Source organism: Pteronotus mesoamericanus, unplaced genomic scaffold, assembly GCF_021234165.1.
Source record: "Pteronotus mesoamericanus isolate MK-2021 breed Mesoamerican mustached bat unplaced genomic scaffold, CSHL_Meso_final contig_291, whole genome shotgun sequence".
Lineage (NCBI taxonomy): Eukaryota > Metazoa > Chordata > Mammalia > Chiroptera > Mormoopidae > Pteronotus > Pteronotus mesoamericanus.
Genome location: NW_026555124.1, coordinates 125,962 through 139,986, shown reverse-complemented (window position 1 = coordinate 139,986; position 14,025 = coordinate 125,962). Strand labels below are relative to the sequence as shown.

Genomic DNA, 14,025 nt, shown 5'->3' with positions numbered 1-14,025 from the left:
TCTCCCTGGATAATAAATTAAGTAACTATTTACAATCTCTAATTCTTTTTCTCTCTGAAAACACTGATTTCTACACATAATAAAACTGAAGAGGTTAAGAAAAAAAAGTGAAGGAGTTTAACCCTGAAATTTAAAAAAACAAAAACAAAAATAAACATAACAACCTAACATATACATCCTTCTAAATCTAAGCCTCAGTATCCTCATATTTTAAATAGGGAAAATACAGAAATTATTTTAAGGACCATACAAAGTAATGTATGTAAAATACTTAGCATGATGCCTGGCAAAAGGTAAGTGCTCCATAAATAGTAGGTATTATTATAATGATGATAGTCTGAAATGTAAATAAAAACAACCAAAAATAAAGCACATATAGCTCACCGTTATCTGACTTAGTCCAGCCAACCTCATAGTCAAAGTAGGTGACATAAAGTACTTAAATGCAAGGTCTAGGCTTTCTTTATCAAAGCATAATGTTGTGTCCAATGGTTCTTTCACTGTACTCCACATTAAGTCAGCCATGTTGCGAGCCGCACTCTGTCTTAACTCCTGATCGGAGAGCTTGCATAAATACCTGAAATGTTTCAGAAATAAAAAATATACAAAACTTGCAAAATATTTATAAAGACCACTCAATGATTCAGTAATACTTATTTGCTCTATAATTTCAAAATGGTTAGTTTAGTAGAACCTAGCATCCTGGGATTAACATTTCCAGTTTAAACTATTCCAAAGTCAAGGTTCAAAGATTTTATGACCTGTGGTACTGTGTCCTTTACTGAGAGGCCAACTTAAATTAGAAATTTAAAAAGCCAAGTCATTTAGCATAGGCTTCTGCACCTCCAAGTAAAAGCTTTACTATTCTCTAATACCTGTCATGTATACAGCTTCTGTTTTAGTAATTTCAGCAGACATCACATTAACAGTTTATCTACTCCCCCCCAACAGCCAAAATTCTTTCAAATGTGTACATTTTAAACATTTTTTTTGTTTTCCAAAAACCACAAACCACTCGTTTTCCTCTCAAGCCCTGCCTATTCTATTTTGCTGGTTTCTCTTCTCTATCTAACCTTTCAGAATTAGGGATCCCATGGGCTTGTAATGGAGCGCAAGGCCCCATATTCCTCCCAACATTTTATATAGAAGTCTTTACAACATGACTTTGCCACCCCTCCCATCAAGAGATGTAATCTATTTCTCTACTCCCTTGAATTTGAGCTTTGCCATGAAACTTCATTTGGCCAATGGGGTATTAAGAGAGATGACATAAGCAGAAGCTTGAAAAGCTTTTGAGCTTGCCTTCTCTCAGTGGGAATTCTTCCACTACCAAGAACAGTGACTCAGATTAGCCTGCTAAATAAAAGAGACATGGTCAATGTCCCAAATGTAAGACATGAAATTCCCTCTCCCACCATGACCAATCACCCAGACAACCACAGGACATACTAAGTGAGGTAAAGCATCCAGTTTCCAGCCAAGTTAGCCCAGATAGAAAAACTAGCCAGAACTGTGAGAGGTAATAAATGGCTATTATTTCAAGTCACTAAGTTTTGGGGGCTTTCTTGCAAAGCAAAAGCAAAATGACACAGGGCTCCATCCTAGGATCACTTCTATTCTCTTTCTACATTCTCTCCCTAGATAAACTCATTCACTCCCATGGTTTTTAAGTGCGGTCTTTATACTGACAACCCTAAATTAATCATGTTTTTCTGAATTACAGGCTTATACTCCCAATGTCTCTTAAGCTACCCAAAGGTGTGTCAAAAGTTAGTTCTTCTAGTCTTTCACATCTCTGTTAATGATGCTCAAAACACAAGAAACTGAAGAGGCTTTACTGTCATCCGTGATACTACCCTTTTCCTTAAACTTTACAATCACCAATCTTGTCGATTTCATTTTCACTTATGTCCATTCAATTTTCAAAATCACCAAAAATAATCCTTGTACAAATAACCATCATTTCTTTCCAGGACTACTGTATTAACCTTTCATTTGGTCTCCTATCTTCTATTCCAATCTCTCTATAATTTATGATCCAATTAAAGGCCAAAGTGATCTTTTACATTTTTAATTTTATTTTAACTAAATTTATTGGGGTGATGTTGGTTAATAAGATTATATAGGTTTCAAGTATACATTTCTATAATACATGACCTGTATGTTGCATTGTCTGCCGACCACCCAAAGTCAAATCATCTTCCATCACCATATATTTGAACTCCTTTACCCTTCCCTAAACTCCCCTCTGGTAATCACCATCCTGTTGTCTGTGTCAATGAGTTGCAGTTTTACATAGTTCTTAGTTCTTTCTGACTTATTTTGCTTAGCACAATATTCTCAAGGTCCAACCATGTTGCTGCAAATGGCAATGTTTCATCTTTTCTTATGGTTGAATAGTATTCCATTGTATATATGTACCACATCTTCTTTATCCAGTCATCTATCGAAGGGCATTTCAATAGGGACACATATATCTTTGTGAATAAATGTTTTCAAATTATTAAAGTATATAGCCAGAAGGGGGATTGCTGGGTCATATGATAACTCTATTCTTAATTGTTTGAGGAAACTCCATACTGTTTTCCATAGTGGCTGTACCAGTTTACACTCCCACCAGCAGTGAATGAGGGTTCCTTTTTCTCCACAACCTCTGCAACATTCAGTTGTTACTTGTCGTTTGGATAACAGCCATTTTAAGGCATGAGGTAGTACCTTGTAGTTTTGGCTTGCATTTCCCTAATAGCTAGTAAAGTTAAGCATCTTTTCATATATATCTGTTGGCCATTTGTATGACTTCTTAGGACAAGTGTCTGTTCAAGTCCTCTACCCATTTTTAGTTGCATTGTTTGTTTGGTGTTGAGGTATATGAGTTCTTTATATTTTTGGATATTAACCACTTGTTGGAGCTGTTGTTTGCAAATATCTTCTCCCATTGCATTGGTTACTCTTTTATTCTTTTGGTGATTTTTTTTTCCCTGTGCAAAAGCTTTTTAGTTTGATACAGTCCAATTCATTTATTTTTGCCTTTACTTCCCATGCCTTTGGGGGTCAAATTTACAAAATCTTCTCTTGCCCTGGCCAGTGTGGCTCAGTTGGTTGGAGCATCATTCCATAGACCAAAAGGTCATGGGTTCAATTCCCAGTCAGGGCACATACCCAGGTTGCGAGTTCAATCCTGGGGTGCATACAAGAAGGCAATCACATGATGTTTCTCTCACATCATGTTTCTCATTTTCCCTTTCTCTCTCTCTAAAAGAAATGAGAAAATGTCCTTGGGTGAGGAATTTTTAAAAAAATTTTTCCACTCTTAGACCAAGTTCTGTAAGTTTAGTACCTATGTTTTCTTCTATGCAATGTATTGTTTCAGATCTTGTATTTAGGTCTTTGATCCATTCTGAATTAATTTTTGTGCATGGAGACAAAGTGTAGTCTAGTTTCATTCCTTTGCAGGTGACTTTCTAATTTGTCCAGCACCATTTATTGAAGAGACTTCCTTTTCTCCACTGTATGTTTTTGGCTCCTATGTCAAAAATTATTTGCCCGTATATATGGGGTTTTATTTCTGGGCTCTCAATTCTGTTCCATTGGTCTGTGTATTTTTCTTTCAATACCATGTGCTGTTTTGATTATCGTGGCTCTGTAGTATCATCTGAAGTTAGTAGTGTGGTATCTCCGGCCTCATTCTTTTTCCTCAGGATTGCTTTGGCTATTCAGGGTCTTTTGTGTGTCCATACAAATCTTATGATTTTTTTGTTCTATTTCTTTACAAAAATGTCACTGAAATTTTGAAAGGGATTGCATTAATCTGTATACTGCTTTGGGTAATATGGACATTTTAGTTAATTATGTTTATTTTTGCAATCCATGAACACTGAATATTTTTCCATTTCATTCTGTCTTTTTCAATCTCTTTTAACAATGCTTTGTAGTTTTCAGTATATAGGTCTTTCACTTTGTTAAGTTTATTCCTAGGTATTTTATTCTTTTTGTTACAATTGCAAAAGGAATTGTTATCATTGTTAGTAACAGAAATGCAGTAGATTTTTGTAGATTGATTTTGTATCCTGCAACTGTATTGTATTTGTTTACTGTTCCTAATAGTTTTTTTGGGTCTTTAGGGTTTTCTATATAAAGAATCATGTCATCTGCAAAAAGCAGCACTTTTACTTCTTCATTCCCAACTTGGATGCCTTTTATGTCTTTCACTTGCCTGACTGTTCTGGCTAGGATTTCTAGTACTATGTTGAATAAGAGGGGTGAGAGTGGACAGCCTTCTTGTGATCTTAATTTTAAAAGCTTTGATTCACCTGTTTAAAACCCTTCATTAGTTTCCGCTGTTAAAATTCAATAAAAACTCCTTACAATGGCTCGAATGTCCTGAGAAATCTGCCCCTGCTTTTCCAACCTCATATTATAATCATACCCCCTTATACACTATTCTCTACATCAATCAGCTATATTTTCTTTAATGTCATATTCTTTCCAACTTAAAAACTTAAGCCCTTATGTTCCTTCTACCTGGAATATGTCCTCCTAATTAATACCTGATTAGCTAACTCTTGCTCTTCAGATGTCACCTTTATGAAAGGCCTCATATTCCCTATCACATCATTTACTTGCATAACATTCATCACTACTTCTTTTCCTGACACTTTCTCCAACAACTCAAACAGTAGTAAGAAATTAGTAGGAACTCAAATATTTGTGAATGAGAAAAAGTACAAGAAACTTATAAATATCATCAAGAAATACAATCTTAGAACTTTTAACAGTTCATACTCTAAATCTAATGAATACAATTCTTCTCTATTCTCTTCATAGGTTTCCTTGCTAGACTGAGACTTCCAAAACTCAGTTGTCATCTCCTCCTCAATGAGACATTCTCTAGTCCCATATTTAAAATTGTGATCCACCTTCTAGAACTCTCAATCCACCTTTGCTATTTTTCTCTGCAATACTAACCACTGTATGATGAACTGTATCACTTACTTATTTTGTGCATACACTGTACAAAAGGAGAAACAGTTCTCTGCTATATCCCCAGTGCTTTGAATGTAATACTTACTAAGTATTTGTTGCCTGACTATATAGAGTACCATGTAACCATTGTGAATCTCTTTAATTTTTTTTATATACTCATGTTTTCAAAAGTTCAACATAAACTGCTTAAAAGCAAACATTAAATATAAACTAAATCATGCATAAAAAATACTGCCCTGGCCTAGTTACTCAGCTGGTTGGAGCCTCATCCCATAACCAAAGAGGACGGGATTCGATCCTCGGTCAGGGCACATACCTAGGTTATGGTTCCATTCCTGGTCAGGGCACGTAGAGGGGCAACTGATCAATGTTTATCTCTTGTATCAACGTTACTGTCTCACTGTCTCTCTCTCTCTCTCTCTCTCTCTCTCTCTCTCTCTCACTCTCTCTCTCTCTCCCTCCCTCCCTTCCTCTCTATCTAAAAACAATAAACCTATGCTTGGGTGAAGATTAAAAAGGAAAATATTACACATTAATACTATTAGCTACTATACTAAATTATATAATTTTCTCTAGAAAATATGAGTATAAGGGACTTTAAAACAATATAATTCTGTACTATGTCATAAACTGTTTAAGTGTCCTATATTAATAGGCAGAAATGACTTCATAAACATACCTGATAACATAGGTCCTAAAAGGGATGATGTGCTGCATGACAGCAGGAATATGTAGCCATATTCTAATCTATAAGAAATATAAAAAAATAATAATGTATAATGAACATGTGAATACTTATGTCTTTCACTTTAATTAAAAACAAGAGCATTTAGTATTTTGCTGCGTCTAAAACTATGTACTTTTTATCTATTTTGAAAAGGATAAACTAAGAAATAGGATTATATACATGTCAAATAATTTAGTCTCCATACTTTTTTTACATATATACACATACAAAATCAATTTGAAGAATATTGCCTTCTTGCTGAAAAGGAAGAATCATCTATCCAAGAAATATGGGAGCAACCCAAATACTATACCACTAGTTTTTTAATAAAACATCTTAGTTTTTAATAAACCACCTCATCATTCTTTCTAAAAAAATAACAAATTACCATCAATTTCTAATCACTTCAATATCCATTTAAGACAAATATATTTTACAGTCACATACTGATTACAATATCAACAACCATTTAACTGAATTAAGCTATTACAGTAAGTGCTCCAATCTAATCTGCACGATATTCCAAACCATTTCTAAATCTAATGTGCTTACATTGTAGTTTTATTCTCAAAAACAGTGGTTTAAATATAACAATAAGTATCTTAAGCAAAATATCTTAAAAAAAACCTACTGATACTAAGCCTTGACAAGGGCAAAGGATATAAATCAAAAACAAATTTGCAAATACAGAATGTATGGCTTCACTCTAATCTAATCAAAGATATCTATATAAGTCCTATACAGAATAGTATACTAATGATGAAATGGAAAAACTTTTCTTCCTAAGACAAGAACAAAACAACAATCCCTTCAGTTCAACTTGAACTGATGGGCCTAGACAGTACAATTAGCAAGAAACTAAATAAAAGACACAGGACTAGAAAGGAAGAATTAAAATCAAGATTACTTTGAGATACGATTATATAAGTAGAAAAATCCAAAATAATTTTCAGATGTTTTAGAAGTAACTATTTTAGCAAGACTGCTGTTTAAAAAGCTAATACAAATAAATAAATCAATATACATACATATGCACACATATATTCACACAAAACCTGTATTATACATATACATAAATATTTCTTCTATATGAGAAATAGTAAATAGTTTTCAAAAATATCTTTACATAATCAAAAAATAGCATAGAACTAGGAATAACCCAGGACATACAATAATACCTCTACATAGAAACAGAAAATTATGCGAAAAATTAAAGAACATGTAAATAAAAACACATTTATATATTTATAGATTAGAAGATTAAATAATGCAGAAATGGCATTATGAGTTCTCCTCAAATTGATCTACAGATCTAAAGAGATTTCTATGCAACCCAAAAAAATTTATGTGCAGGAACTTTAGGCTCTGATTCCAAATGCAAATATCCAAGAATAGAAAAAACACTAATAATGACAGAGAATTAGGATATAACATACATCATGGTTCATGGTGACTACAGTTAATAATACTGTATTTTGTATTTGAAAGTGGTTAAGAGAACAGTAGTTCTTAAAAGTTCTCACCACAAGAAAAAAAAAAAAGCTTGTCAACTATGAATGGTGTCAAATGTTAACCAGACTTACTGTAGTGATCATTTTGCAATATATACAAATATCAAATCATTATATTGTACACCAAAATCAATATAATATTATATGTCAATTATACCTCAATTTTAAAAAATGACAGTGAGGTAGAACTTGTTTTACAAGACAGCAGCCCTTCTTATAAGGCTCCAGAAATTGAGTTGGTAAACAAATAACCTGATATTAAGCAAACAGACTGACGGAATAAATTAGAGATTCCAGATCCATGACAAAAATGATACTGTAGAAAAAAGGAGAAAATCACTGTCTCTGCTATAGTGTTAGCACCAGTAGTTGTCTATATCAAAATGAAAATGAATCTTGATCCCTCCCTGACAGCATTCACAAAAAATTCCAAATGAACTGTACATTAAAATACGAAAGTAAAACAATGAAACTTCTAGAATGCAGGAAAATATCTTCATGACCTTGCAGTAAGAAAGACTTTTTTAACCATAAAAAATTTTTTGATATGGTTTGTTCGTGGGTCTCTGAGACCTGAAAGTTGAAAGCTTCTTCACACACCGAGGACTGCACCCGGCTACTCAGGCCATAATCATGCCACAAAACAAGTGTATGAGTTACACCCTAAGCGCTACGGGTATCATTTGGATTACCATGAGGAAAAGAGAAAGAAGGAAGGTCTGGAGGCTCATGAATGTTCAAAGAAGGCAAAAAAGATGACTGGTCTGAATGCTAAGCTCTACCATAAACAGCACCAGGATAAGAAAACACAAATGAAAAAAGACTATCAAGATGCATGGAAAGAGAAACACCAAACAAAAGAATTATGAAAAGACTCCACAAGGAGCAGTACCTGCATATCTACTGGATGGAGAGGGACAGTCCTGAGCTACAGTACTTTCCAATATGATTAAACAAAAATGAAAAGAGAAAGCAGGAAAATGGGAAGTCTCTCTGCCCAAAGTTCATGCCCAGGGAGAAATAGAAGTATTAAAAATTATTCAAACAGGAAAGAGAAAGAAAAAAGCATAGAAGAGGATGGATACTAAAGTCTGCTTTGTTGGAGATGGGTTTATTCAAAAACCACCTAGATATGAAAGATTCATTAGGCCATTGGGCTTACATTTGAAGAAGGCCCATGTAACACCTCCTGAACTGAAAGCCACCTTTTGCCTGCCAATGCTTGGTGTAAAGAAAAATCCCGCACCCCTACTTTACACCACTTTGGGTGTTATTACCAAAGGTACTGTCATTGAAGTGAATGTAAGCGAGTTGGGCCTTGTGACACAAAGAGGCAAGGTTATGTGGGGAAAATATGCCGAGGTTACCAATAATCCTGAAAATGATGGATGTATAAATACAGTCTTACTGGTTTGACAGCAATTTCATACTAGCTTGTAATTATTGAAGACTATGCACCAATCAGGAAAACGTGACTGTGATGGTTCTGTATGCTACAATATTACAACAGCTTACATGTCTGCAGCCATCAGGAGAACTATTTATTTTATTGTACCAAACATTAAAATGGCCCAGTTTTACAAAAAAAAATTTTTTTCAGGCCAATGTTGTTTTGGGGTTTTCTTAAAGATTTTATTTATTTATTTCTAGACAGAAGGAGAGGGAGGAGAATGAGAGGGAAAGAAACATCAATGTGTGGTTGCCCCTTGCGCACTCCCTACTGGGGACCTGGCCCACAACCCAGGCATGTGCCCTGACCAGAAACTGAACCGGAGACCCTTTTGTTTGCAGGCCTGCGCTCAATCCCCTGAGCCACACCAGCCAAGGCCAATGTTGGTATATTTTTAAAAGCATTACACAACAGCCCTGACTGGTCAGAGCACATGCCTGGGTTGCGGGCCAGGTCCCCCAGTAGGAGGTGCGTGAGGGGCAACCACATATTGATGTTTCTCTCCCTCTGTCCAAAAATAAATTTTTTAAAAAGTATTACACAACAAGGGGGATAAAGGGGAGAAAAAAATGGGACAACTGTAATAGCATAAACAATAAAATGTACTTAAAAATAAAAATAAATTTTTTTCTATTTTTCATTAAAAAAAGTATTACACAACAATAAAAATGAGCAGACTAGAACTATATGCAATATAAATCTCAACCTTAAACAAAGCAGCTGGATATTAAAGGTTGTATACAGCATGTAATTCCACTTACATGGTTATTAACAAAGCAGGTAAAACTAAATCATAGTGCTTAGGAATGTCAGCTTAGGTGATAAAGCAAGAAAAACAGGAAAGTGATCACCATAAAAATATGAATTGTCTTTACCTTTAAAAGCAAAAAGATAGGATTAGGACTTGGAGGAATCATAGGAAGACTTCTGGGGAATTAATGTTTTGTTTCTTTGTATGAGTAGTGGTTAAATGGGGTATCCACTTTGATAAATCACATGTTATCATTTTGTGCACTTTATGACAATTATATTCCAAAATTTTTTAAAAGGTTAAAACATTCAATTACAACAAGATACCTTAGAGGGGAAGAAAATGAAAATAGGGACAGTGATACCTCTTACTTTGGAATAAACAAAGACACAAATGAATACAAATTTAAATAAAAAAAACAAGTGAGGAAGAAAGGTCAGTATTGGAAGGAAAACATTTTAATAGAGCTGCCATTTACTACTGAGTCCTTAATATTTCCATTCTGAAAGATGAGAAAATGAGGCTTATAAAAATAATGTAACCAAAATTACACAGCATGTAACAGAGGTACAATGCAAACCTAGCACCATTTCTCTATAAAAGCTACATTCTTTAATACTACTATAGACACATAACAAGAACCAAATTCTATATACTACTAATCATATAGTACATGTCCTTTTTCTTTTTTGAGCTTTTATGGTTTGCCTTTCACCCTCTTGGTGACCAACCTAGTAGCCTTCCAAAGTACACGTTTAAAAACTCAGTAAATAGAAAATACGTTCCCTTCTCCCCTATAATAGCAGAAAAACAGGCAGTACTCTACATCACAAAGCTAGTTTTGATGAAATAGAGAAATGAAAACTTCACAGAGCTGTCAACCCACTCTCCTTGTCTAGTATAGAGATACATGAAGATGTATAATCCTAGCTTAAGTTCTGATGTTAAATAGTTATCAGTTTTTTTGTAAAAGTAGTTTTAGGACACAGATTCAGAAACTGTTATTGAGTCCACTGATAAACTGCTATAACCATAACCCCTACAAGTTTGCATTTCTGATTATATCTCTTACTTAATAATCTGTCCTATTTGTTTTCTAAAGCATAAATTCATGACGTTTCTTTATTAAGCCTTATTTGCACTTCTTCTCCATGCATGTTAGTAAAATAAATCCCATGACTCCAGTGGATTATTTACTAAAATTCCTTAGACTTTGTCACTTTGAAATTAATAAAAGGTATTATGTCTGAGACACTGTGAGTTAAAACCAAACATAACTCACCCCGGATCTCAGTGGAGAAACACCTAAGAGGACTCTACATTCTCCCTCTCTAAGCTGTGCTATATATTGTTTAGCTGCTTTTGCTGAAAACCTAAAGCCCCCCAAAAAGTAAAAAATCTACATACGAATACATAGAAAATTTTGTTATTTTTCTCCTGTGACTACAGCCATTATTACTGAGAATAGATGCATAAAAAAGTGAAATAGTATCTGAGCAAAATTGAGAAATCTGATAAAACAGTGTCAGTTAAGAACTGCTGGAGCAAGTTTTGAGATTAAAATAAATGTACATGCTGAGAACATTATCAGATTTGAACTATAACTTGATAAATTAAGAGTTTTGTTACTTGCTCATAATTCAGACCCACGGCAATGTGAGTTTTCCTATGTTATTAAGCTCTGGATTGTAGGTTCAGGTTCTAGGAGATATCACTCACTACCTGATAAAACCACCTTTCCTCATTAAGAGTGAGGAAATCACCCTAGAAAATGAAAAGACAGGTTTGGTTCCCAGGAAATGATATAACAGGTTCTCTTCTTCAAGTGTGATTTACTGTAATCAACTGTGGAAGAAACAGGCACTCAACAAAGTCAGTCCTTACCTATCTTAACCTAAAAGGGGTCTGCTTATAATTCACAGAGGGTTTTTTCCCCCCAAGGAAATGATGGCCCTAAAATCTAATTTTTTTTCATTATTTAAATGTAGGAATATTTGTTCTTCCGTGAAAGCTGATTTAAAATCAGAGATTCCCAAACAGGGACCTCCAGCCTTACTGAAGCTGAAACAGCATGGCTAAGCAAGCTACCTCTGTCTGAAGAAAACAAGAGACATAAAGAAATGACCAGGTTTTGCAATTTATAATGAAACTAGAGGAAACTACTATATTCTAGATTAATTTGTATGTGGCTGGAAAATTCTGAAATATAAGGGTCTTAAATTTTCTCAAATGCAAATAAATGCCCATTTTAATTGCTTAAAGTAACCATTGGTTTTTATGTAAACTTCAGGCAGGGTCAATACTCAGAGGGGAAAAAATAAACCAAAACAGAACTCATGCCAAAACTTCTAATGCTTTATATGTCACTAGTCCTTTAAGAAAAACTAGACTGAAAAAAATAAAGTACAGACCCACAGAAATCTTGCTTACAATAAAAGCTATAATTTAAGCTCTTAATTTGCATGGAAGTATTAATTATATTTTTAAAATTAGAAAAAAGAGGGCTAAATCAAAAAATATTTTTTATCAGGAAAAGATGCAAAGTGTGAGTTACTCAATCAAGTTATAAAACATTTGGATAAAAAGTACGTATGCTATACTCAAGGAAAAAAATAAAGAGTATAATATATAAACAATTACATTTTAATTTAAGCAGTATGATTAATTTTCATCAACTGTGGTTTAATGGTCTCCCTCGAGTTAAAAAGATAAAGTTATGCAAATTGACATCAGCTCACAAATAAGCAGTCATATAAAAGCTGAAGAGAAAGATGAAACAGAATCTTGAGTGTTATGTAAATTTTCAAGACACAATAATAAATAAAAGCCTTTAACAAATCTTCCATAATACTTTTAACCACAAATTAGTACAATAAATTCAAGAAATACATTTTAATTCAGGAAATACTTTTGATCAATGAAAACTGTTGATAAACTATTTTGTGAATTTTGGATTTTAAACTCAGTTAAACTTATTCCTTATTCAAATTTACCAGGATGTAAAACTGAAATGTCATAGAATTTAAGTTGACTGAAAAGTCTGTTTTATTTTCTCCCAAAAGAAGCCAAACCAAATAGAACTTCCTATCAAACAAATGAGGTCAATCAGAATAACAGAATCAGCTAAATATTTAATGATACAGCTAAAATAAGTAACAGGTACCAGTTGCGAAGTGCTTACTATGTATCAGGTCCTATAATAAAAGTTTAGAACCCCTCTTAAAACCTTAACAATCTTCTAAAGTAGACCGCCATTTTTATCACTCTCACTCTAAGGATTAAAAAAAAAAATCGAGGCTCAGAGTCCTAATTCAAAAGCATCTGTGAATCCCAAAGCCTACATTCTTGATCTATATGCTATGCTGCCTGTCAGAAACCAAAAAATTTGGGGACTAAAAATGACCTTAATACAAATCATTTATTTCAAATATGGAAACCTGGAGGTCCAGATACTCAATAATTTGAGTAAAGCCAGTGCCCTTTCCAATGTATAACTTCAATGCAAAGTGAATATCACTGTTAACAACGCAACAAAGTATTTGGCTGAGTCTTTTTTCACCTTATATTTTTATTTCATAAATATATATATAAGTATTTCATATTAATTAATACTTAAGGTAATTCAGTTAACACAAGGATTCAGGCTTTGGTAAAGGGAGAATTAAGTTTTGCTACGCCAATTTTTTAAAAGATGACCAGAACGAAAGGTTATTAGTGCTGAATTTTAACACACAAGCAGTAAAATGTACTTATCTCTGCTTCCATACTTACTGTGCTTCACAGTAACTGACATTCACAACATATTAAAGAATTATCTTTATGAAGGAAAATGTTAGGTTTTACTTGCAATATAGAGGAAAGTCAAGTACATTGTAGTAATACCCCAGGCTAACCATTATTTAAGTAACCAAATACTCTGAGGCGGCAAAAATCTCCCAGTAAAAAAATCCCAGGCAAGAAAACTTAAAATCAACTTTTGTGCATAGCTACCTATTCTATATTTTAGACAAGAGGTTAATGGCTAAATTTACCTATTCAACTTAAATTCACTAATTTATACAAATTCTATCTCATTATAATAAATACTTTAAAGTTTCTGTACTCAGTTTTTTTTCAAAATAAAAAAAATACATGCAAATCACTCAAAACCTGCTTGTGCTGAACATAAAATTCATATTATTATGTCCCAAGACTGTTTACAAGATTAAAACCAATTCCAAATAATACTTACATTAGATACAACTGTGATAAATGCATGTGCTATAAGAAACGGCAAAGTTTCAGGACTTCCATATTCGAAGCAATCCTTCATGAGAGAAAGGCCATTTTTCCCACAAAACAAACATACATAACGAAGCAAATGCAATGGTACTTCTACATCCTGAGGGGGGAAAAAATTATTTTAAAACTTCATCACGAATAATTTTTATTTTATCACCAATACCATAAAGATACTGATCAAATGCAAAAAACATATGTGAGCTTTCCCACAGAACTTTCCATAAACCTGAGAATGAAAAAAGGTGTACACTTACATTCATATCACAGAATGCTCCTAATATGTTGCTTTCTTGGGTTGATATATCCTGAGTAAAAAAGAAAA

The 14,025-nt window shown here is 33.6% G+C and overlaps 1 protein-coding gene and 1 pseudogene across 2 annotated transcripts in view; one reads left to right on the top strand and one right to left on the bottom strand.

Moving 5' to 3' along the window:
* The window catches only part of USP34 (ubiquitin specific peptidase 34), a 241,464-nt gene that overhangs the window by 169,389 nt on the left and 58,050 nt on the right, over nt 1–14,025 (bottom strand). For both annotated transcript variants that reach the window (XM_054575403.1, XM_054575404.1), the window contains exons 4-7: nt 13,958–14,008; nt 13,654–13,803; nt 5,663–5,730; nt 385–577 (exon numbers count right to left, since the gene is read on the bottom strand). In XM_054575403.1, the coding sequence (XP_054431378.1) occupies nt 385–577; nt 5,663–5,730; nt 13,654–13,803; nt 13,958–14,008 (462 nt within the window). The remainder of the gene's footprint in view (nt 1–384; nt 578–5,662; nt 5,731–13,653; nt 13,804–13,957; nt 14,009–14,025) is intronic.
* Nucleotides 7,702–8,637, top strand: LOC129072010 (ribosome biogenesis protein NSA2 homolog; annotated as a pseudogene).